The 23904-nt window shown below is 36.5% G+C and overlaps 1 protein-coding gene across 1 annotated transcript in view; it reads right to left on the bottom strand.

Annotated features, from left to right (window-relative positions):
* Positions 1-23904, bottom strand: part of CCSER1 (coiled-coil serine rich protein 1) — a 306541-nt gene that overhangs the window by 50289 nt on the left and 232348 nt on the right. The window contains exon 6 of the mRNA XM_042870546.1: positions 4691-4768. Coding sequence (XP_042726480.1) covers positions 4691-4768 — 78 coding nt within the window. The remainder of the gene's footprint in view (positions 1-4690; positions 4769-23904) is intronic.

Below are 23904 nucleotides of genomic sequence, written 5' to 3'. Positions count from 1 at the left end.
CACATCCACTGTTTGGTCTCCATAAACATTCAGCAAGCATCATTCAATGTCAGTGGCTGTAATGCTTTCCGCGTGTAGGAATTCTGTAAGAAACCTTTGTTTCATATGCACTTCCAAGTCAAATGCCATTCTGTCACAGTGTCCCACTGCAGCCATCTGTCACATGACAACAACATGTAATGGAATATTGGCAGAAAGGTTCAACCTCTACTGTCACAGAACCTAAAGCTGCTTCTGATGTCATGGACCAACATAATAAAATAGAAGGCATTACTTTTGCAAAAGCTGTATACAAATAAAACCCAAAACAGCAAAAAAACACCACCAAAACCAAACACCCCCCCCCCCCCCCCCAAAAAAAAAAAACCAAACAAAAAAAAAAACCCAACAACAAAAAAAACCCCAGCAAACTAAGGTGCTTCATAGTTTCTATTGTTGTTCAATGAAGGCAGAAAGACAGGAACAGGCTGGAAAAGGAGGGACAAGAGCTCACTGAGCTTCCAGCCTATGAGTGAGAGTCATCAAAACCTAATTTGTACCGGTTCACAGTCCATAATGACCATGAGACCATTTCTGTGTTTTGAAAACAAAGAGAAACAATACATTAATAAATGGTCTATTCAAATAAGAGCAAGTAAATGCTTAAAATACTGAAATCACCATTTAAAGAAGAAAGGTTAAAGGGTCCTGCTTCATAAACAGACCTATGAAGTAAAAGTCTAATTAACTGTCAACTTTGCTTTAAGGACAAGACCTTGCTCTTTAGCCAAGTGTGTTAAGTCACACTCTGAAAGATAAACTGCCTTAAATAAGAGGGAATATCATGGTGACTGTCATACTGATTATTCCAAACATCTGCACTAAGACTATTACTTTGATAACTGCCAAGATGTAAAATGTCTCTCTTAATAAAGTAGTGGGCACAAATATCATAAGGTGCCAGAATTATGACCAGTACTAACTACAAAGATTGGGGTCACAAAGCCTTCAGAGCTGTGAGGTAAATGGACAAAATATTAGAACAGACCTAACTGACCATCAACCCATACCTTACCAGACCTATAACAGTGATAACACTGCTAAGGATTGTTAGTTTTTAATGCTTGTGTTAGCACTTCCATTTCTTACTCAGACAATTAGCATTACTATTAATTACAGAAATGAGAACACTTTAAAATAATGAGCGTTGAAGAAAATTCTTAGCTCCCTCACAGCAGAAAGAAAAGTAATTTTTTTTCCCTCATGTTTAATGCCAATTAGTAAAGCATGGTTGAGACTCAACATGGAGTTCAAATGCAATTAAGCACTGCTATAATAAGTACTACAGTTAGTATTTACAATATGGTTGTGGCTAATAACCAATGAGACTGTTGCTCATAATAACAGATAAAGTTTAATTAGATAATATAACATATCTTATGGACTACATGGATGTCTTCTTAAAAGTGCCTGCCACTATACTGTAGAATACTTTTTAAAATAATTAAATACTATTATAAAAAAGCATGATATAATGAGTAGGAGAAAGGAACAGGCTGTAAAAAGTGGAAGACTGCTTTCTAAGCTGACATGCCAGAAACACCCCCTCCTTCACTGATTTACAAAATGAAAAGCAACATTATTTTTAATTACACATCCTGAGTACAGATATACATAGTCATAATTAAAAGCCTCTTGCATTTGAGCAAGCTGCACTGTTGCTGTTATAGTATAGAATATCAATCTAGCTAAGGTATGACAAATGCCATTCTGCTCTGTTGCATTTCAGATTCTTAATTCTGAAATATTTCAACTGTGGCATCACTTCCTTTTTCTCCCTGAGATACGACTCCAGTTCTTCAATAAATATGACAGAGAAGCAGAAGGATAAACTTCTGCTCAAAGGAAGATATTTCCCTACCGAAAAGTTTAAGTACAAAATCACCACCAACAAAAAGATTTTCTTCTGTGATAGGATAAGCTTTTACCACAATATAGGAAGAAATCTAGCTCTTTAAAAAATAATAATAATGTTAACCACAAAAAAAACAGCAGAGAACTGAAAGACAAAATTTGACACAAAAATAACCCTGAATGAAAAGGAATACCTTTGAGTGTTTCATCAAAAATTGGTTTAGAAAAGCTTTTTGAAAGTGCACTGTCTGCATGCATGTCTGAACAGGATTTTTCTATATGCTTTTAAAGAGCATAGCTATGGAAGGCTCTGAATGCAATGTGTCTCTAACTCAACAGGGAGAAGGAAATCAGATGCCAAACAAAGAATTGGTTATACTTCTGGCTACTGTGCAAATTTGATCTTCGCTCAAGCAAAACCAGCTTCCATTACTGTATCACTATTTGCAGCTGTTAAGAAGTGAATATTGCTAGAAGGCGTTCAAGTGATAGTCTTCTCAAGGGTTTAGGTTTAAGCAGTACTGGGTTTGGCTACCCCCAGTACTTACTGAAATGCTTTCAATTTCTTTTGTTCCTCTGTAGAAGGAATTTAATAAATGTAACATAATAATTCTATAAGAATAATATATACATAATGAACACAGGTGATCTGATACTGCACTGGAAAAAACTTCCCTCCAACTATTTCAAAGGTATGGTCTCACCAGAATTGGATCTTTGTGGTAGAGCTACCTGTCATAGCACACACAGCATAATGTGAAAATGGTAGCTGAGCAGCTATCTCTACAACTGAGTTACAGCATGCAAGCACTCCCATGGGAATTGTGCTTCCCACTTTCCTTAGACTGAACTCAAAATCTTACAATGGTGTTTGAAGAAGCTGAGTTCTCCATCACATTTATAGAGCACATATATCCTTCAGGATTAAGAATCATAAGCATCTGCATTGGTCAAGTCGGATGCTCACTTCCTTGGTATTAAATCAGGAATCATTGAGACGAGAGTTTGATTTCATTTCACAGTGTAGTATAAAAGCTTACATACCTTCAGCTGCCCTAAAAATATGCAAAGTTTATATTATCCCACTTTGTAACACTTGTGTTTCCAGAATCATAGAGTGGATCTTTTCTCTGTCTTCTCATTACACAGGGCAAAGGAGGTGAGAAGAGTTATTATAACAATTCTGAGAGAAATGCATCATTCCAGCATCAAAAGCCAATATTACAAGCTGACAGTTTTTGGAAAAGGTCATGGCTTGTAAAACCAATCATTCACATAATTTCTGGAACAATATTGCTCTCTCTTGGAATGAGTCAGGAATTAACAACATAAACTGTTACATTTTATTCTATTTTTAATTATACTTAAGAGAATTTGCTGTGCGATGTATTTGATTTCAATTCATTTGAATTTCATAGCAAAATGTATTCCCTCATTGGTTTCCTGTACAATTTTCTAATGCAAAATACAAAGGGCTCTTAATATGAACAAGTACCTTAATTTTTTTTATTGAAATAACTTTTCCACTTCAAATAAGCCATTTGTAGCTCATTTTCAGCTATGCAAGCATGATTTCCTTTAAAACCAAATAAAGGCACTGTGTCAGAGCTTTCTTGATGCAAACAGATCAGTGCACTTATTTCAGCTGAGGATTTCACTAATTCATGCCAGATTTCTACACCTTGTATCTTAGCTGAAAAGTCCCTTGCTTCTCGAAGACATATCTTACTCTTTCCCCAGGCAGAGGGAGAAATGATAACTACAAGATTTGCCTCATAATTTTCAGAATGTTTCCATTTGCATTTCATGTGATTTCCCAGGGGAAAAATAAATAAATAAATAAATAAATAAAGAAGATAGCACACACTCCAGTATCTTGGCAAAATATTGCTCCATTTCAGCCAGATCTGACAGAGAGCTAAGGGTCTTGAAAGCATTAAACACCAGAAAAGAGTTGACCATGAAGATGCACGTGTACTTCCACTGATGAAACCACAGAGAAAGCTGCACCATTCCAGTAACAGGAATTTGCTGACTAGATAGCTGGTTATGAACATTAGGGTACAACTTTTCTACAGACATGAAAAAATAAGGCAAAAAGACGGGAGTGAAACTATGAAAAGAGATACAGGAAGCTGAGCTGGCACTGAAATTGGAAGCAGGATTTTAACAGGACAGTGAAAGTGAGACAGTTCACAAAAAAAGAGAAAACCATTTTTTTTAAAATGGAATTGGGCAAGTATGAGAGAGGCTGCTATTTCCTGCATTGGTGACATGTGCAGAATAGGTTCAAATCAAAAATTATGATATTTCATTAATTCTATTTCCTCAGCCTTAATTTGGTGTCACACAGTTGAGACAATGGCAATGAACATATGAGTCTCCTCCTTGTCTCAGCCAACAATTGGCAATGATACCTCTTGGCCTGCAGTGACAGCACTATTCTGAACTCCTGGGCAATCGGAGAGGATCTCATTCAGAGATATACAGACATATATACATGCATATATCAGAAAAAAATCAGTAGCGGATGAGATATATTAAAACATATTCCTCTTTTTCTTAAATAACAGTTCATAGTTCCAGTCTCTTCTGTTATTGAAAGAGTAGCCCTCCCAAAAACTAAGAATGTATTATTATAGTTACTTCTTAAAATCTTCACAGTATTGTGTTATATAAGACCATCTGCTGACATTGCAGTAATTTAAAGGAAAGGAAGCAGTAGTAACAGCACTTCACAACACATCAGAAGCCAAAATACACATACAGTATTTATAGAAGAATGAATTAACTATACCTTAAAAAATAACGGCTCTTCGGGAAGAGGGCTAACAGGGAGTGAGGTAGTGCTGCTAGCTGGACTCATGTCTGTACTCTGAAAGAAAACACACAGAAATTCACATTGGCAATCAAGTTTTACAAATCTCTCTTCGTATTTTGGGGAAGAAAGAGCTCAAAAACTATACTTAAAATTCAACAGAATTAGATTGAGAAAGCAGCTGCCATCTATACAATACTGATCACTAATTAGTAAAAGAGTGTTTCACAACGAGTATTTATTTTTTTATTTTGAACAAAATCCTCATTCGAAGACTGAAACACATGCACAAACATGTAACTGTATCACATCTACAAAGAATAATCATGGAATCATAGAATCACAAATTTTGAAAGGACCTACAAGATCATCTAGTCCAACCGTCCACGCAAGATGAAAATTAAAACAAAATCTCATGCAGAACAGACAACAATATATAAATTATTGATTTGATGGTCAGATATTGAAATTAGAAGGCAAAACTAATATGAAAACATACTGCAGAAAAGCATCCGAATTAATGTTTTAAAAAGATCCCTTTCCCATGAGTTAGTATATGTTACAATTGAGCACTAGTAGATGAAACTGAAGAGTGAACAGCAAAATTAATAATGAAGTCAGTAAATGTATCCAGGCAAAATGACTAATAGACCAATGCAAAAATCCAGTCTTTTTAAGGCTATTGACATAGTTCTCATTTGAATAGATAAGTCATGTAAAAGAGGAGCATGGGGACTCTTTTTCATTTGTAATGGTAATAATGACGGAAGAACAAAATCTTTAAGAAAATGCAAATATGATACAAAATTTTTCTGAAGAATACTAGAATGCGTAATACTTCTAGGGAAACAAGTCCATGAGTGCCACGATTTAATAAATTTATCTTACGCAATTAACTAATCAGGTATATGTTTTCACATCACTATGATGGGACCCATTTGATAGGCACAAGATCTGAAAGTAAAGAATATTGCTGGACCCCATTAAGTTTCACTAACGTTTGAATATAAATAAATATATATATAAATGTAGGTACTGGATTTTATTCAGCCAGCTAGGAAAAGAAAAAAAAAAAAAAAAGAAAACCTTGTCACAAAATTCCTATGTCATAACTGATATCAGACAATTCAGAATTTATACTTATTGAGAAAATCATTGAGTTTAAATAGATACGTATGTTATACCATATCTGAAAGAAAAGACAACAGCTGCTTCTTGAATAAAGGGAATGTAAGTAAAGAAGGAAAGAGGATGACACAGTGATTATTTATGAAGGAGAGAGAGAGAGAAATAGGCAGTTTATTATCCATGCAACACAGAGAGCTTGTTGGGGAATAAGAGAGACTGTACTGTGTCAGAAAGCCAATATCTTTACCACATTCACCACTTTCTTTTCAGTACAGTTACAAATACTAACAGTTAGGCTCCTGCCATTGCTCATCAAGGAAAATGACTGAAACTATTTGTTAAACAGAAGGGAAGAAGAGCTCTTTTAGATTAAATCCAAAGTAAAGTCAAAACTAGAGACCTCCTCTTTGAGAATGCTCTGTCTTAAAGGTAGAGAGTTTGTGTTTAACACAGTACTGAAAAAAAAAAATAAACTAAGCAACTGCTTTCCAAACCAAATCATACACCCTAATTTTCAATTACAAGTGAATGGGAAGACAGTCCAACACTGAAACTGTCTCAGTATCAAAATCAGCAATGCAGATTGACCCCCCTGCACACCGCATGAGCTGCAAATTCTTCAGCAGTAGCTAAAAATCCAAGAAAGACCAAACAACCTTGAGAATGCTGAGGTTGTTTTGACAAGACTTCCCAGGGCACATCCCCACGTTGGCCTTAGCAGAACATCAGCTCCTCCTGCAAAATGGACATGAGACAGCCCTTGTCTGGACAGCATACTGACATAGCACCGTGCCTGGACTAACAAAACTGTAACAAGACAGGGGACAATATTATGGGCATGATGACCGTATGGCTTCCGGACAGTTTTGAGTCTTGCCAGACTGGAACACTGGCACAAGTGACTAGGTCTGACTGCAACTATTCATGCATACATACCCTCAGCAGCCCCTCCAGCAACTCTAGCAATTTTTTCTCCAACAAAAGAAAAGCAGCAGAAAAGCTTCTCTGCAGTATAAATTAATTAAATTCAGTGTCATTAAAACAGTTTGTTATAGCAAAGAATTGAGTGAGACAGTATCACAATCCAAGTACCCTGAAGAGCACAGAATGTTGCAAAGCTTTAAACATCTAAAATCCATTCTCTACACAAAAGATATCCGAATATCAAGCAATTCAGATATTTTGTGAGTATAATTGTTTAAAAAGTACTGTCTTGCCTATGTGGAAAAAAAAAGAAAAAAAAAAGGAAAAAAAAAAAAAAGGATTTTGAGTAGGTTTAAGTGCTTGAAGTTTTTTGCCTTTTTTTTTTTTTTTTTTTTTTTTTTTTAGCAGGATGTTAAAAAGCAGCAAATGGATATCAGCAGAATTCTGCCAGTAGCTATTCTACAATCTCAACCATTAATGTTCAATTTTTTTTTTTCAATTTCTACAACTGATCAGCCTAAATATATATCATCCTCACTGCAAAATGAACAGGTAGAAGAAAGTTGCTCCTGGGCTGTGGTAATCATTTTTATTTGAAGACAAATGTTTTAAAGAAAGTAATTATCAGGAATTTTCTTTAGAATAATGCGAACAAAAGGAAGAAAATAAATTTCAGAAAACAAACATTTCCCTTATGTATGTGCTACTTGGTGACTGAAGATCAGAACCCGCTTGTGGACAGAATCCATTTCAGCTGGATGAAAGAGAAGGAAGGGTCTTCACGGATCCACTTTTAAGTAGTGGTAAGCTTGATGTTTTGAGATAGGTATGCCCAAATAGAAGAGAAACAAAACATAATCCTGTATGTCAACATAAAATGTCTAATGGCAAATTAGAGAATGCAAACAGTTTTTTCAAGCAATACAGCAGTTGAAGAATATACAAAGACACATCGTTAAAGCCATACTCCTTTAAAATCATCAGTCTTTGAGCCTTCAGACACTGTTCTTTAAATGAGAACAGATTCACCTCACTTGTAAACTGGGACTTTTCCCATTACAGAGCCCTGTATTTAATTTGATCTTCTCTAGCAAGAGGCTTATGTATCAGCCTTAGTTAATTGTATCATAAAATTTATGCATATCATTCACAGACAGAAGCCAATTTAATTTGCTACAACTGCTTTTCAACAAGGGTAAACACTGCAATGATAGTTGGCAGACATTAACTTCTCTAGAGATCAGTATCACAACATATTGATCTAAGAAGTTAATACTGACAGAGAAGAAAACTTTCTGTGGATATTACTGCTGTAGAGCAAATAAATCTTTATAATAACAAAAGAAAATTCAACCTGTGTACTTTATAGCTTTTTCTAAGGAGTAGTAGATGAATATTGATGTTACTTCTGGGGTGATAGTTTTAGTTGTATCATGAGTTACGCCACAACTTTATAATCTAGAAGCTGAGTACAACTGAGAACTGAAATAAGTGCAGTCAGCAAGCTCAGCAGTGACATTTTGATATACTGAAGGTAATCAAAGGCCTGTAAATGGATTCATTAATGGATCTGCGCAGTATCCTTATGAAATATTGTGCTTAAATATTATCATCCTGTTCTATCAAGAACAGTGATAAAAAGAAGGTGAAGCGGTTTGCTTAAAGCTAGACAAAGCTGTTAAAAACAAAGACAGGAATCAGGAATTCACAAGTCCAAGAGCTCTAGTTATTCATCCAGAGCACGCATTGCTCCCCCTTATGCTTTTGGACTGCTGTGATATCTGCCCTTTCCAAGTTACTTAACATCATTAAGAGCTTTTACTGATACGTACACTTAATGCAAATAAAATTACTACAAACAAAATCAGTTTTGGTAAGAAAAAGCATCAGGCACGTGAAATAAGCTTTCAACTTTCATCCTCCTCCATGTTTGATGGATTTTCCCCCACACTTCCCATCTCACTCAACGACAAAGAATGGAAGCGCTTACTTAAAATGTGTCTAAGTTTACTTCCTATCATACTTGAATACCATGCGGGCGGTTGCTTGTAATTGTATTTCACATGTCTTTTGTTAGTAGCTATAGTCAATTATTCTAACTGATTACTACCACTTGCAGTTATCAACTGAGGTATTTGACTGTTGTTTTCAGATGTTTGGCTGGCACATTGCCTACCAGTGTACATAGCTGCTCCCATAGCTCTGTATGGGTCTTGTGTCTGTCCTGTGTTATCTTAGTTCCCATAGCAAGGGAGAACCATAAACGACAGCTGATACCACTTTTTGCAACTTTTTGTACCAGGAAGTGAGGTATAGGGAAACAAACAAGCTCTTAGTGGTTCAACCATCAACCAGCATTTTGGATACAGGCAGATAGATTAGGAACAATTTGTCTTACCACCTAGGCAAAGCTAATCAACTGAGCTGTGAAATGTTAGTGGGAAATATTACCTCATTTAAGGTGCTGAATTGTCACTTAACAGAATTTGTATAACTAGTACTGTTTATTTTAGAAGATACGGAGTTCTCAGCAATACTAGACAAACACATTAAAAGTGATATTTTGTACATTAATTAAATAGTTTAAACTCAGATTAAATTTTCATATAGTTTAATTTACATTTAATTTACTCAAAATATTTACATTTCACTTAGTTATCTCCATGTTCCCTATATTAAATACAGAGCTATAAGGATACCAAAGTACCGGGGAAAAATAGTTATCATGCTTTTCAATTGCTAAAAGAAGAGGAAATGAAAATACCTGGTTAAATAATATATTTATATATATAATTTATATATTTATATATATAATATATATTACCTGGTTGATAGCAGGAGAACGTCAACTTAAACATGTACAATTTGTAAACAAAATAGAATGCTGAAATGAACTAAGGCTCTAAGGCAGGGTCAAAAATTGGAGAGTGCTGGCTTAGTATTGAGTAAACAAAGTGGAAAAAATAAGTCTGTTTTTAGAAACAAAATATTTTTACATAATAACAACAACAAAAAGATCACTACATAATTAATAGCTATATATTAACAAATATACCCTCATTTGTTCTCTTTATTTCCATCTTTATTTTTCATTACTCATCCTCTCATTTCATTTTCCTTGCTTTCCTCCACAGACACTCCTAGTTAATAGAAACACAAGTTTCCTTGGACAGATTACTTCCCAGCACCTAGAGCTTAGAGAAGAAGGGTCCAATTACCTGTTCATTAATTCATAGGGAAGAAACACATTTATTTTCCTAAACAGAAAAACTGCATCTAGTTAATATCTAAACATACCATTGACTTCTATGTGCAAGTGAAATGTATTTTTGAAAGTAACACGGATGATGATTTTAGGGTTAACATCTCTTTGTGACATGTTCCGTAGTATCATCAGTGATTGCAGCTGCATGAACTGGGATTGTTACTACATATCATATTAAAAGTAACTCAAGTCATATTCTTTTACAAACAAAAAACAGAGGGTTGTTTTCATAGACACAAACATATTGTTGATGACACAGTGGAAAACTGATTTCCTTGAGCAAAATTGTACCCCTCCTGGTTTCTATTGTTTCTTTCCTACTTCATTGACTATACTATCCAGCCTTGAAACTGTGCTATTGTATATCTTCCATAATAATACCATATAACAAGTTTTTGTGATCTTTCAGCAGACAATTGAGAAAACCAAGTACTCTCCAGAGATTTTTAAACTACAGGCTGCCTATTTTGTTTCTTTACAGGAGATCCTTCAGGTTCAACTACAAGCATTTTTTTCCCTCAAACTGCATTCAATTTTGCAGCAAATACAAAGGCTGTTTAATACACAAGCTTCAGCAACGTTTTTTTTTATTATTCCAGTCCTACAGACATTTTCTCTCCAAAACCTGGATTACAGCACTAAGAGAACAGATACTCCCATATCTATAGCCTGAATCTAGAAGGAACTCTCTGCATCCTCTAAAAGAAGAGCGTATCAGCAAAATATCCAAGTCTGGGGCTTTCCCAGGTTCTTATTACTTCTTGACATCCAGACTCATCATTTTTCTACCCTTCCATGCAAAATGATTATAAAAGAAGTAATTGATTAATTAAACTGAGAAGGACCGAATCTAGTGAAAGAATCATCTCTTTCTGATACGCTATTCATGCATGTTCCGCATTATTAATGTGTCATTATCATACCGGGACAGAGATACAAGTTGAAAACGTAATGGAGCAGACCATAGAATCACAGAATGTCTTGGATTAGAATGCATCTTAAAGTCCACCCAGTTTCAACCGCCCTGCTATGAGCAGGGTTGTCAACCACTAAATCAGGGTGCCCAGGGCCCATCTAACCTGGCCTTGAACACTTCCAGGGACAGAGGATCCACATTTTCACCGGGCAACCTGTGCCAGCATCTCACCACTCTCTTAGAGAAGAATTTCTTCCTTATATCTAATATACAGGTATGCTCTATCAGTTTAATACCATTACGCTTTTTCCTGTCACTACACCGCCAGACAAAGAGTTTGAATAGATGCACTACAGTTAAAGAGAATAAAATCACACACAGGATATACATTTATATGCTATGGATATGAGTAAATAACTGCCTTTATAAGCTAGGAAACGAACACTTCTGAAAACAAGCTGTTCTGTAGGCTCCTCTGAAGTGACTGCAGATCAGCACTACTGAACCCAGACATGGATTTAGGTACCAAGTTCAGCAAAAAACGTTTCATATGTTCACATATGAATACAATTAAATGCTTTCTGTGAAGCTCTGAAATATGCTGATGCTCCTCTTTCAGCCTGTGTAACATCTTTTTAGTCTAAAACATAAAGGCATGAATCCTCCAGTTAAAAAAAAAAAATGTTTGTACTTGATATTTTTTAAAATACATATATTTTCTCATGCACTAATTCCAAAACTCTAGACAAGCTTTATTGTACAGTACATCTCTTTACCTGTACATATCAATGGATATATGATATCAGTTTCAACAGTGTTGTCTTCTGCCTACAGTTTCCCTGCCAGACATTGTTTTCATGTGAATTAAGATAATGTTTCATAATGTTAATAAACCTTACTTTCTAAATCTGAATTTAAATTAAGTCAGCTTGAGTTTCATTAATAATTTGCAGTCCAATTGTCTGTTTTCCACTTTAATTTTAATTTGCAAGCATGAAGCACAAAATTGCCAGACTTTCACACTGGTGTTTTTAATACAAGGTCATGTTTTATTTTTCTGTCTCTCTCTTTAAAAAGAATCAGCTTCCCTGAATTGCTATGAATTTCACTGAGGTTTTAACAAGCCACTTTGCACTTACTAAATGTTGTGACTGCAATTATTCTCACTTCATCATCAGTTCTCAAAAGAGTTTTTACAATTTCAGTATGGAACCTCTTCTGACAGAGTATTTTAACTTATTTAGATGAGATGCTTCATTCTCAAAACTGTCTTGAATTCCCCAGCAAAATTTTAAAGGAAACAAATATCTGTACTTGTCCACTGCTAGAACAAGGCAGACAGAGTTTTTCTCACTGCAAGAAAAGAACCAAATGACATTTCACAATTTGAAGTGTGCTTCTGTGCTTAGAAGTCTTCATTTGTATGATTTTGTAGAAATCTAAGGTGAATGTTTAGCAAGTAAGTTTTGCCATGTTATTTGAATCACAGTGTTTTTAACAGAGAAGTTCTCTAGTGTCTTCTGAAGGTCTGTATATTATGAGGCAAGCCCTCTGCTCTTCAAATACAGGATTACTGATTACCACTGACACAGTTATGAAGCATGCTGAGCCTGCTTTGTGGTTCATCAGCAGCTTCCAAGGATGTGTTCGTCAAAGTACAACAAATATTGTTTGATTCTGTAAATATGTGGGACACTGAGCTTCTACCTTCTGACAGCAGCTGTAATTCTTAAGAGAAAGAATAAAGAGGGAAAGGCACAATGAGACATTAAACTCCTACAATGGAAAAAGCCTCAATGGAAATTACCCCTTCTGCAGTCAGATCTCCAAAGTCTTTCCAGCTGTACTAGCTATTCTTCCCCTTTCAGCTCCAATACCTGCTTTTCTTCCCACCAGTATTGTCTTGCACTGTGGCTTATCTTCATAGTACTTCCCACTCCTGCATCCATCACTATCACTACTCCTATTTTGTCCCAATCCAAATTAAAAAGTCTTCACACCTTCTCTATTCTTCTGTCCCTTGCCCTATGCTCATCTCTCTCAGCCCATAAATACAGGCTAATATGTGTGTATATGTATAAACACACAAAAGTGACTGAATGTCTATGCAACTGCTGTGATCTAACAGCCATATAACTGGTTTACTACAAGAAAGATACAATCAATCCGCTCAAATACCTCAAGTCAGAAAATTGTCAGGGGAATCACCACACAGCACAGCTTCCCAGCACCAAACTCAGTACGCTTTGGGGAAATCACAGCATGTTGCTTAAGAAACTGAAGCAACTTGCAGTGGGATGGTGGGTTTGACGTTGCCTGTACTAATGCTTAGGCATTGTGTTACTGTTATTTTTGGAGCCTTGGCTCTGCATTTTGCTTTCATATTTTTTTGTTTAGCAGTGGTGTTATATATTAAATTTGCTGGGAGATCTAAAGAGCATTTTATAAAGCCATTAGCAATAAAATATTCATTTTGCATTTACATTATATCCAGGAATACAAAAGAGCATAATTTCTTCCTGCCCTACAACATTAATAGGGAAAACAGGAAGAAAAATTGAACATACCTTTCACATTCATTAAACTACAATAAAATGCAAAGAGCTTTTCAGACGCACTTGCTTTGTTTGTTGTGGCACCGAAACACAAGCATTTAACTGAGAACATTGCAATTTTCAACTACCTATATTACTTCACATAAATCTTCACCTTTCCCCACCATTCTGGGCTCAGGCTATGTAAAAATTACACACCCAGTTTTAAAGTCACACTGTAAAATGCTTTCACGGGGGTGTGCTGTGCTCTAATCCAGTAGCAGTAGCTCAGTGTCACAGTTATTCATTCACTCCCCGTCCTCCCAGTGGGATGGGAGAGAGAATCAGGGAAAAAACAGCAGAACTCATGGGTTGAAATTAAAACTGTTTCTTAACACACACACACAAAGGAATAGAAAAATATCATCAATTATGATAATGTACTGATGCTCAGAGCAGCAGCCGCCCCCAAGGCCAATCCCCTCAGTTTTATCAATTTCACATGATGCCATATGGCATGTAATATCCATTTAATATCTCTTTGGCCAGTTTAGGTCAGCTGTCCTTACTCTGTCTCCTCCCAGCTCCCTGTGCTTCCTTAGCACCCCTTACTGGCAGGGCAGTACCAGAAGCTGAGAGACTGAAATGTCCCTGACTCTGTACAGCACTGCTCAGCAACAACTAAAAATTGGTGTGTAACCAATATGTTTGGTTTTTTTCCTACTAAAACCAAAATAGAGCACCACAGCAGACACTGTGAACCACAGATTTAGGCTTAGGTTGGGTGGAACCACAAAGATCATGGAACTCCAAGCCTGCTGCTGTGAGCAGGGCTGCCAACCACTACATCAAGACCCCGCTGCCATCCACTGCCCAGGGCCCCATTCAACCTGGCCTTGAACACTGCCAGGGATGAGGCACCCACAACTTCTTTGGGTAAAGAAGTTTTCTTCTATGAAGACAATGAACTTGGTCCCAGCCGAAATCAGGACTAAGCATTATGAGGCAGATGAAGTCAGAGATGATGAAAAGATGGGTACACTCAGCAGAGGATCAGAGAAACAGGATACACCACTGACATTCAGTGGGAACATCACACATCCCTTAAGTATTTCTGATGATGTCTAGGGATTTCCAAGGCCTAATGGGCAATAGTAAAGGGAACTCCTTTACAGCAGGAATTATTCAGAAGATACAAGCCATTTACAGGAGACACCCATGACTATAACCCCACTAGTACACGTGGAACCTGCAAGATGCTGCCTTGAGCATGGCTTGTGTCAGAAGCCCAAGTCAGAGTGGGTTTGGAGCTGCTGAAATGGAAACATGCTCATCCTTCAACTCATTTATTTCATTTAATGAGAGGTTGAGTTCAAGCAGCACCCAGATTCTGCTTTTCAGAGCAGTCCTCAGGGCCAGCACAGTTCAGTGAAAAACATAGCTTTAATCTCCCTACTCATACTCTCTTGTTTTTCAGCTGGACTGTGACTGGCTTCCTTTTTTCATTGTTAGAACAATTTTTACCTGTGGGTCAGAGTTTGAAAGATATTTGTCTTGGAAAATAAGCTTTTTTCAAGAAGTACAAGAACTTCTACAGAAAAGTCAGGACAATTAAACACATGCCAAGAGAATAGAGATGAGTTAGAGGCTAATAAATGGAACATTCCACAGGTGCATGAATATTTGAACTATATTTCACACAAAAAAAGAACATTACAAATTACTGAAAATGAGTAACTTCTTTTCACGAACCTTGCTACCATCATGCTGACTAGTAGAACGATAAAAAGTTCAATTATGTACATTTAATCTCAATGTGGTTAGTACCAATAAATTAGCATGCGCAGAGTTGTATTTGCATTATCACTACTATTAAAATGTGCATGAAATGCTGCAGTAGCAAAGGCTGAGCACAGCACACCCACAGTGCTCACTCCTGCAAGACCAGACCCTAATTTTGGATGAAGATACATCAACAGCAGCTTTGTACCTCAAAGCCTGTACACTGCATTGTTTCTGCATCCTAAAGCAGACACATAGCCACAGGGAAACATTGCACAAGTCCCTCATCCTTAAGGATAGCTATTGAGCCATTAATAAGGAAAAAGATTAAAACAAAAAAAACCCTGAGATCCAACTTTTACAAACATATATATTCTTCCAAAAAGTCTAATGAGGAGATGAAAAGAGAAGGAGAAGAGAAAGGAAAAGACACTGTAGAGAGTCATAAGAGATGGGAAGCCACACTCCTCTTCCTCAACCAAGTTAGGGACACCTTCTTGGAAGGCACAGTGCATAACCTCTTGGTGAAGAACACTTGCGATAGCATGTATTCCACTGGCACTATTGCCATATATTAGCAGCCACTGCATTTATCTTTGACAATCCCAAATCTACTATGTCTGACACTTGAATAAAGCGCCTATTCTTTAAATGTGAAACTGGCTAATGAAAGCTCTTCTGGGGGATGCTCTGGAAGGCAAAGTCAAACTGTAACTTTGATGTGACACTTTCATCATGACACACAAGAAGTCCCTTGTCACAGGAGGACTGCTAAACAACTAGACTTTGGAAAAAGTTGGCTGTATTTAAAATGGTCTTTCACCTCCCTTGTGCAACTGGAAAACACTGCAATCCAGATTACAAGAACCATAACGTTCATTTGGCATATCCCAAGAAAGTAGAAATGTATCTTTTCAGCTCCACATGTCCATGATCCCATTTCTCCAGCTGTTATTTCATGGACAGCAAGGAGGCAGCAACTTCCTAAATCGTAAACTCAGAGATGAGAATCCACATTGCTGGACATGGGAAGCGTGTAGTAATGCCAAATCTGCATTTGGCTAGTGTGAAAATAAATTAAGGACTCCTTTTGTGCTAAGGGTTTATAACTCAAAACAGAAAGGTGCTTCCGTCAGCAGTAGATCTTTCCATGATTATTTGCTTTACTATTGTCCAAAACAGATCTGTGGATGAAGAATGCTAAAGATAGTGGGACATTTTGAAAGGATTCCAGAGTGCTTCAGGATGGTGCAGAACCAAACAGCTGACCTCCATGAAATTCATAAAAACCATATCAGAAACATCAATGAGATTTTTGTGTACAGAATCTACAACTTGCAAAACTTGTAAGGCTGCTTGATAACTGTAATGAACATGAAAATAAGCAAGATCCAGGAAACAAAATAACCTGGATTTCTCAGAATTTTGTAATGTTCCCTTTCCAAAGTCCCTTAAAAAAATGAAGCTGTCATGGCTTAAGTGCAAACAGTAAATCATCTCCTTTCTAAGCAAGATGAGATCAAAGGCCTGAAAAAGTTCTGAGCTACCTCCAAAAACTAAATAGAAGGATTTGGGAACAGCTGACCCCAAACCCGAGCACAAAAGAAACCAAATTTCCTCATCTGACACGTTCCACAAGCGTTTAACATCAGGCTCTATCAACAGGCTTCTCTGGCAATTTGAAACAGCACAAAGCAAGAGCCAACATGTCAGATTCTGATTTGTCCTCATCAGGGGCACACAGAGGGCAATCTTGGAAAGGATGTTACATGCTGCAAGAACTGACAGTAATGTTCTGGCGATGAGTTTGCACTAGAACACATGAACTGAACAAATCAAATAGATTAAACTTATAGCACATATGCTGCATGGACAAAAATGCATTTGTGAGATATTTGTATCACAAGAAGTATTGTTAAAAATCAATATCACCAATGCCTATTTTATGATATCTTTAAATTAATGGCCACATGCTGGTTTTTTTTTTTTTTTTTTTTTAAACCAAAAGTTCAGTTTCAGACAGCAGACATGACAGCTTTTTAAAAGTTCCTGGTGAATTTTTTTTTTTTTTTTTTTTTTAAACATACCTCACTCACATTGCAACACTAGGATGTTGCAAAGAGCCTGGAAGTCGACCACAGTTGATCAGAAGAAAACTCTCCTGTCAGGGTTCAGTCTCTTCTAGAATAACTCAATTTCTTTCACTAGGTTACACTGGTACTTTGGCAGTAAAAAGTCTAGCTGTTTTCTGTATCAGAAGGGTACTGGACAGGTGCCTGGAAGCAGTTTTAACTCTTGTTATAGCCAAAGCTTGCTCAGAGACGCACAGCCCCACCAGGAGTGTGGAAAAGTCATGTCATTTATTTGTTGATATTCTAAATGGCAGGTCTGAAGAGAAAAAGTCAGAAGCAATCTAATAATTCATTATTATCCAATTCCCTGCTTGTCCTGAAAATATCATTGCATCAATTTGCATTAATGTACAACAGAATTTTAAAAAGTAAAAATAACACAATCCTTGAATCCTAATTGATCTAATGTCAATTGCAATGAAGTAAACTTAATGGAATTGATAAGCTGTGAATCATGTGACATACAGGAATAGAATCCACAACTGAGACTAACCACAAAACACAGATGAGTAGATCTCTGTGCAGTATCCACTTTGCCTGCCAGTTAAGGCTTGTTTTTTTTTTTTTTTTTTTTTTGTTGTTGTTGTTGTTTGTTTTTGTTTAGTTTCCATTTTGTTTGGTTTTGTTGGTATTTATTTTTTCCCCAAAATACATAGATCTGGACTTAAAAATTCTCACTAAGGTAATCAGTTGCTAATTTGCAGAGCCTAGCAATTATGACTGCTAAATTCTATGTTCGATCTACCTTTTAGGAAGGGTACCTGATGTGTTTTCAATTATTGAGAAAAGCTGCACAATCACAGGAGTAACCCTATTAAGTTCAAGAACCAATAAAAGCCAAATAAATGGGAAAGGTATCTGAAGGGTCATTTATTGACTCAGAATACATAAGCTGTTGATTTTCATTCAAAAATATCATGTTTGGTAATCAGCCTCATCTTTTACAGCACAGACATTATTACTCTAAACTTGGAATACATTTGTTAAGGTCAAATTATGAGAATCAACTGAAGTGCTCACACAAAAAGCTCGTACAGACTATTATGCAAAATCAGAGAATTTGGCATCTGGTCTTTGTACTTACCAATTTTTATGTAAAACTGGATTTTAAGAGGTAGCCATGAGGCTACATTCTCTCACTAACTGCTGATAATTTCCAGTCCAAACATTCAGAAGCAACTTTGTTGCAGAAAAGGAGATTTTTCCTTGAACGTAGGCTTCCACAAAATTCCAAATCTTCAACAAGACAAGCAAGGGCCTTAACAGATTTATGCAGCTGTGATTTATACCCAGTGGTCACAGATAAGTGATTTATGCCCCTGTTTTGCAAGCCATTTTAAGCAGATGAAGGGTACAGCCTGCAGCGAGAGTCATGTACAACTGCTGCCTGAAGTAGTAAACAGATACAAAGAATCACAATTCAAAGAGTCTAATCTATTATACCAATAACAACAGAAGAAGCAAAAGAAACATTAAGTTAGCAAAAAAATAAAAAAAGCATGTGACCATCAAAATAATGTTGGTAACTTCATTTTCCATTTTTAAGCAGTATGATCATTTCTGCAGTCTTATCTATGACTAAAGCCGATTAGTGGTTTATAGTAGAAAAAGAATCAAAGCATCAACTCTCACAATCATTTTAATACTTTTCAAGAAAAGAGGGCCTTTCTCCTTTTTTCACTATTCCAAATCTCTATCTGGGGTGCAAGCATTTACAGTTCATCTTAGAACATTTGTATAAGCAAGGCAAAATAAACCTTTGTGCCAAAATGAGCCAGTTCCTCCAGCTCTGATCTGGCTTCTCCCCATGGATTGTCTATGCAGGGAGCTATGGCACAGGAAGCTAGGACATGGGCATATATGCTATACAACACATTTCGGAATAATATGCTACTCTTTTCACAATCACGAGTATAAAATTTAATTAAAGGCTATTTTAAAATTGAAGAAAATGTATTGCTCTGTAAATGCAAATTATTACCAGGCTTTATCTTCCAGATAAACCCTGATTTTTTCTCTCACATTCTGTATTTATAAAGCAAAATAGGAAAACTGGAAATTTCAAAATGTCAAAGCCTTCCATACATCATCACGAAATTCTCCAGCTAACAGCACTGTACTCTTAACAACTCAGCTTAAAGCCTCCTGACTGATTATTACCAGAAGAATTTCTAAAAATAGCATCAATTGCTCAATGCTGGAAGAAAAGAGAATAGGGTATGATTGCTGAAAAACAAGTGTGGGGAAAAAAAAAACAACCTGTGTCTTTGATGACTATTTTGACACCAGCCTTCAAGCATTTGACTTACTGATTATCAGCTACCTACACAAAGATACATGACTCATCTGACATATTATGTTTAAAGAAAATGTTTTGTATTATTGCATGTTTTGGGAAAGATGGGATCTTTGTTTCCTTTCTCCCAAGCAATCAGTGTAAAGAATAAAATTTATCACTACATCAAAAAAAAAAAAAAAAAAAAAAAAAAAAAAAAAAAAAAACCCACACATATATATATATGCATGTTGCTATAGGAATCTGAGAAATTCTGAGGATAAAATCCTCAGATTTCAACTGTACATTGAATATTAACAGCACTTTGCACAAAACACCTCATATGTATTTTCATGCCTGATTAATTCCCAGGTGGAAACTAATTCTAAAAGTAATTGCCCTACATCTCTATAATCAATAGAGCTTGAATAACCTGTTGATTAATAACACTGAGGATCTACATTTTGTTCATGCTTTATGAAGAATTCTTTATGAAGAAAGGGTGGGAGTGGGCTTCTAATGTTGTGTGACTGCCTTGTGAAAACAAATGACTTCTCAGAGATATTCCTGAAGGCCACCAGACAAGAACAGAGACATTTTGTTTCCAGTTGCCAAGGGATACAGACAATCACTCTACCCGACTTTCGCACAGTGAATCATTACCGCACCTAAAAAATGGTGTTAGCAGGAATTTTCACCACAGATATGTGGATGACTCTTTCAGACAGACATCCACACTCATTTGAAACAATACTCAGAACAATAACAAGCTCTTCAAATTCTCTATCCAGATCAATAGCTATGCATAAATTCAGAGTAAGACTATAATAAAATCTCAGCAGCGGATCATCAGCAACAGTTGTGGTATCTGATTTTGGTCAGTAATTTGGTAGGCTTTGTATATTTTAAGACATAATAATTAATAGATTTCTATTGGTAAACATTAACAGGACTGTTTCTCTATTTTGGCACCATTTCAGCTGACACCTGAACAGACTAGTTTGATGACATGCCTCTGAAATAAAGGATCTCTCGGAAGAGAGAACTATGTAATTTCATATGAAAGGGTGGGAAATCAGGAAGCTAAATGTGTTCATACTATTTGTAAAATAACTAGTTTATAATATTGCCTACAAGCCCAAAAAGCAACTGAAGAGCCAGCTTGAGACCACAAAGCTTATCACAGAACTCAAAAATGGTAATTATTTATCCAGGTATTGATGTGCTCAGACAAATATCCCAATTTAGAGCATAAAACTAACAAGCACATATATTCAGTCTGGAAATAGAACAGAAAATCTGTATTAGACAAATTCCCCACATTTAATTTACATGTGGTTTTGTTCCCCCCCCCCCCTCACAGCTCAAGGAAAACCTGCAAACTGAAGATCTTACAAATGCTGAGAGATTTCAATTTGTCTTGCTGATTTGACATGTACACAATTAAAGTTTCTCACATGTCTGCACTTAATTGTTTGCAAGATTAGGCCTCTGGGTACAACAAGACAGCTTGTAATGACACCTACAGGCAGCCTACCTAATGTTTTTCATTATAAAGAAGTCCTGTGACCTTTTCATCAAAGCTTTCATGCACACCCTCTTCTCTTCAGGTCTTTTATATTTAGTAGGAAACAGCCTTGAATGGAAGAAGTGACTTCTCTTTGTCTCAAGAAATCTTGAGGAGGTAAAAGCCATTTAAAAGTACCATTTCTCAACACTTCTCCGCATTCCTTGGGAAAATGTCAGCAGCCTACCTAAACAGTAATCCATAAAAGATAAAAAACATATGACTTTGCCTGTAACACTGCTGAAGCACTGCTTTTTTTAGAGCAAATCGTCCATTTGCTCTATGAAGACTTTTCCTTAGAAATCCAGGAAGAAAACGCATCTGTATGTTATCACACTATCACCGCCAGGACCACTGCTACAATTTTTTAAATTATACATATTTTTAGAACTTCTTAGAAAAATCTCTGTAAAATATCACATACATATGTGTGTCATGCATATGTATGCATGGCCCATGTACCCCTCCTACCTCAACTATCTATACCCTTCCACATACAGTGGGTATATGCACATACTCAGAATATCTGCAGCATTTTCAGTTGGGGTATAAATATGCCCCCACAGTGGAGTAAGAAGAAAGGTGGGCTTTTTTTTTAAGCTGTCACTTTTTAAGTTTGTTTGCATTTATGTACAATATTTTCATTTTTTCCCAGCGTGAAAGAAAGATTTCATTGAGATTTCTGTTATGAATTAAAAAAGAAATGCAATTCTCAAAGCAAAAATTGATGTCCCATTAATTAACCAAGACTTTGAAACTCACAAAACATAGTCTCCTACATATACAACGGCTAGTCCAGTGTGAATGACAACACACGTTCAGACAGGTACAGAAGTTGTAGGACCTGGTTTCACCTAACACTTATTTTATCAGTGGAATGGTGTTTTGATTTTCTTAGCCATACAAAACAATACAAAACAGTTTATGCATGAAACAAAGAATTCACCTGAACAGAACTATAAGAGCGCCTCCCCTATGAAGACAGGCTGAGAGAGCTGCAGTTCATCAGCCTCAAGAAGAGAAAGCTCCGAGGAGACTTTATATTAGCCTTCCAGCACATGAAGGGGGCCTACAGGAAAGCTAGGGAGGGACCTCTTGTCCCATCACTGCATGTCCTTATAAGGGGAAATGGTTTTAAATTAGAAGAGAGTATATTTTGACTAAAAATCAGGAAGAAATTATTTACTCTGAAGATAGTAAGACACTGGAACAGGTTACCCAGGGAGGCTTTGAATGTCTCCTCCCTGGAAGCATTCAAGGCCAGGCTGGATGGGGTTTTGAGAGATCTAGTGTATGGGAGGTGCCCCTGCCTATAGCAAGGAAGTTGGAACAAGGTGATCTTAAAGGTCATTTCCAACCCAAACCATTCTATGATAAACTCATGGAAGCAGAAGAAACTGTATCAAAGATGCCTAGAATACATGGACTGGCATGACTTATCATCAGAATTTCAGTAGAACATACCAGACAACACATATAGGGAAAATACTCATTACAGTTCTTCTGCATTAAAAAGAGTAACTGCTCAAGCTCTACATGTACATCAATTGCTGATGCAGCTAACTGTTAATTACAAATGTGGACATCTGCTGTGCAAGAGAAGGCAAGAGACGTAGGAAATACATGAGAATCATACACAACGTGCACAAGGAGATTATAAACGCAAAAATGTTCCATGTATCTGCCAGCAGTTATGTGTCCTTTTCTGATGCACATCTGGGAACTTAAAAAGCAGTTCTCTGAAGATGAAAAGCTAGAGCAGTTCCTCTTTGGTTGGTACAGAAATGTTCCACTGTTACCTTAAACTACAGACTAGTTTAAAAGGCAGCACTGGAAAAAAGACAGCAGTACAGAGAAATTGCCCAGTGCCTTAACATTGGTGACTTTCAGATCAAGAGAAGCAAATAGCATTTCTGTCATAGCCCTGCTCTTTTCCTTCAAGGCCATCATTTTACAAACAAAAAAAAAAAATTGTTTGAAAGTTATACACACCTGAACTAACTGGCAAAGTTCCTTCAGTCTCAAAATGTGGGCAAAATAAATACAACCAGGCATGAGAGATCTCACAAGCAACAAATGTTGCAAAAGCATAAAAAGCAACTCTAATATTCTGTTATTATGGTTGAACATAATTCAGCAAAGCCATTAACAGACTCATTTATCCTGCACCAAAAGTGTTTTTCCACTGCTCTTCTAATATACAAAACAGATTGGTTATGATTCCTTTTCAGGATGAGAGCCATTACTATCAAACCTTGCCTGTTGATCTGAAAGTAGGTGGTGATATTGCAGGCTCCCAGATTTGTGCTGGTTGGAATGCTTTACCTGATCATATTATTTTTGACTCCTGAATGAAAAGTTTTCAGTAAGTGTCCTTGAAAGGATTTGAAATACAGGTGAACAGAAGGGAAGCCTGAACCAGGGAAATGACAGAGACCAAGGGAGGTTGCTGGAGGCAGATCCCAGTTCAAGCTGGCTTGCAAGCTTGTTTGCGCAGACAGACATGGCTTACTACTTACCAAAATTATGTGTTTGCTGGGGGTATTTTAAAGCTATAGCTTCAATACAAAGCAGTAAAAGAGGCTAGAAATAGTTACATGTACTAATGTAGACATAGTAGCAGATTTGTTTTTTTGTAATTAAAACTGGATGTTGTCTACCCTCCCCATT

The sequence above is a fragment of the Lagopus leucura genome, unplaced genomic scaffold, assembly GCF_019238085.1.
Source record: "Lagopus leucura isolate 7727_CA_CO unplaced genomic scaffold, USGS_WTPT01 Super-Scaffold_100004, whole genome shotgun sequence".
NCBI classification, from domain to species: Eukaryota; Metazoa; Chordata; class Aves; order Galliformes; family Phasianidae; genus Lagopus; species Lagopus leucura.
This window is presented reverse-complemented; position numbering and strand designations above follow the sequence as displayed.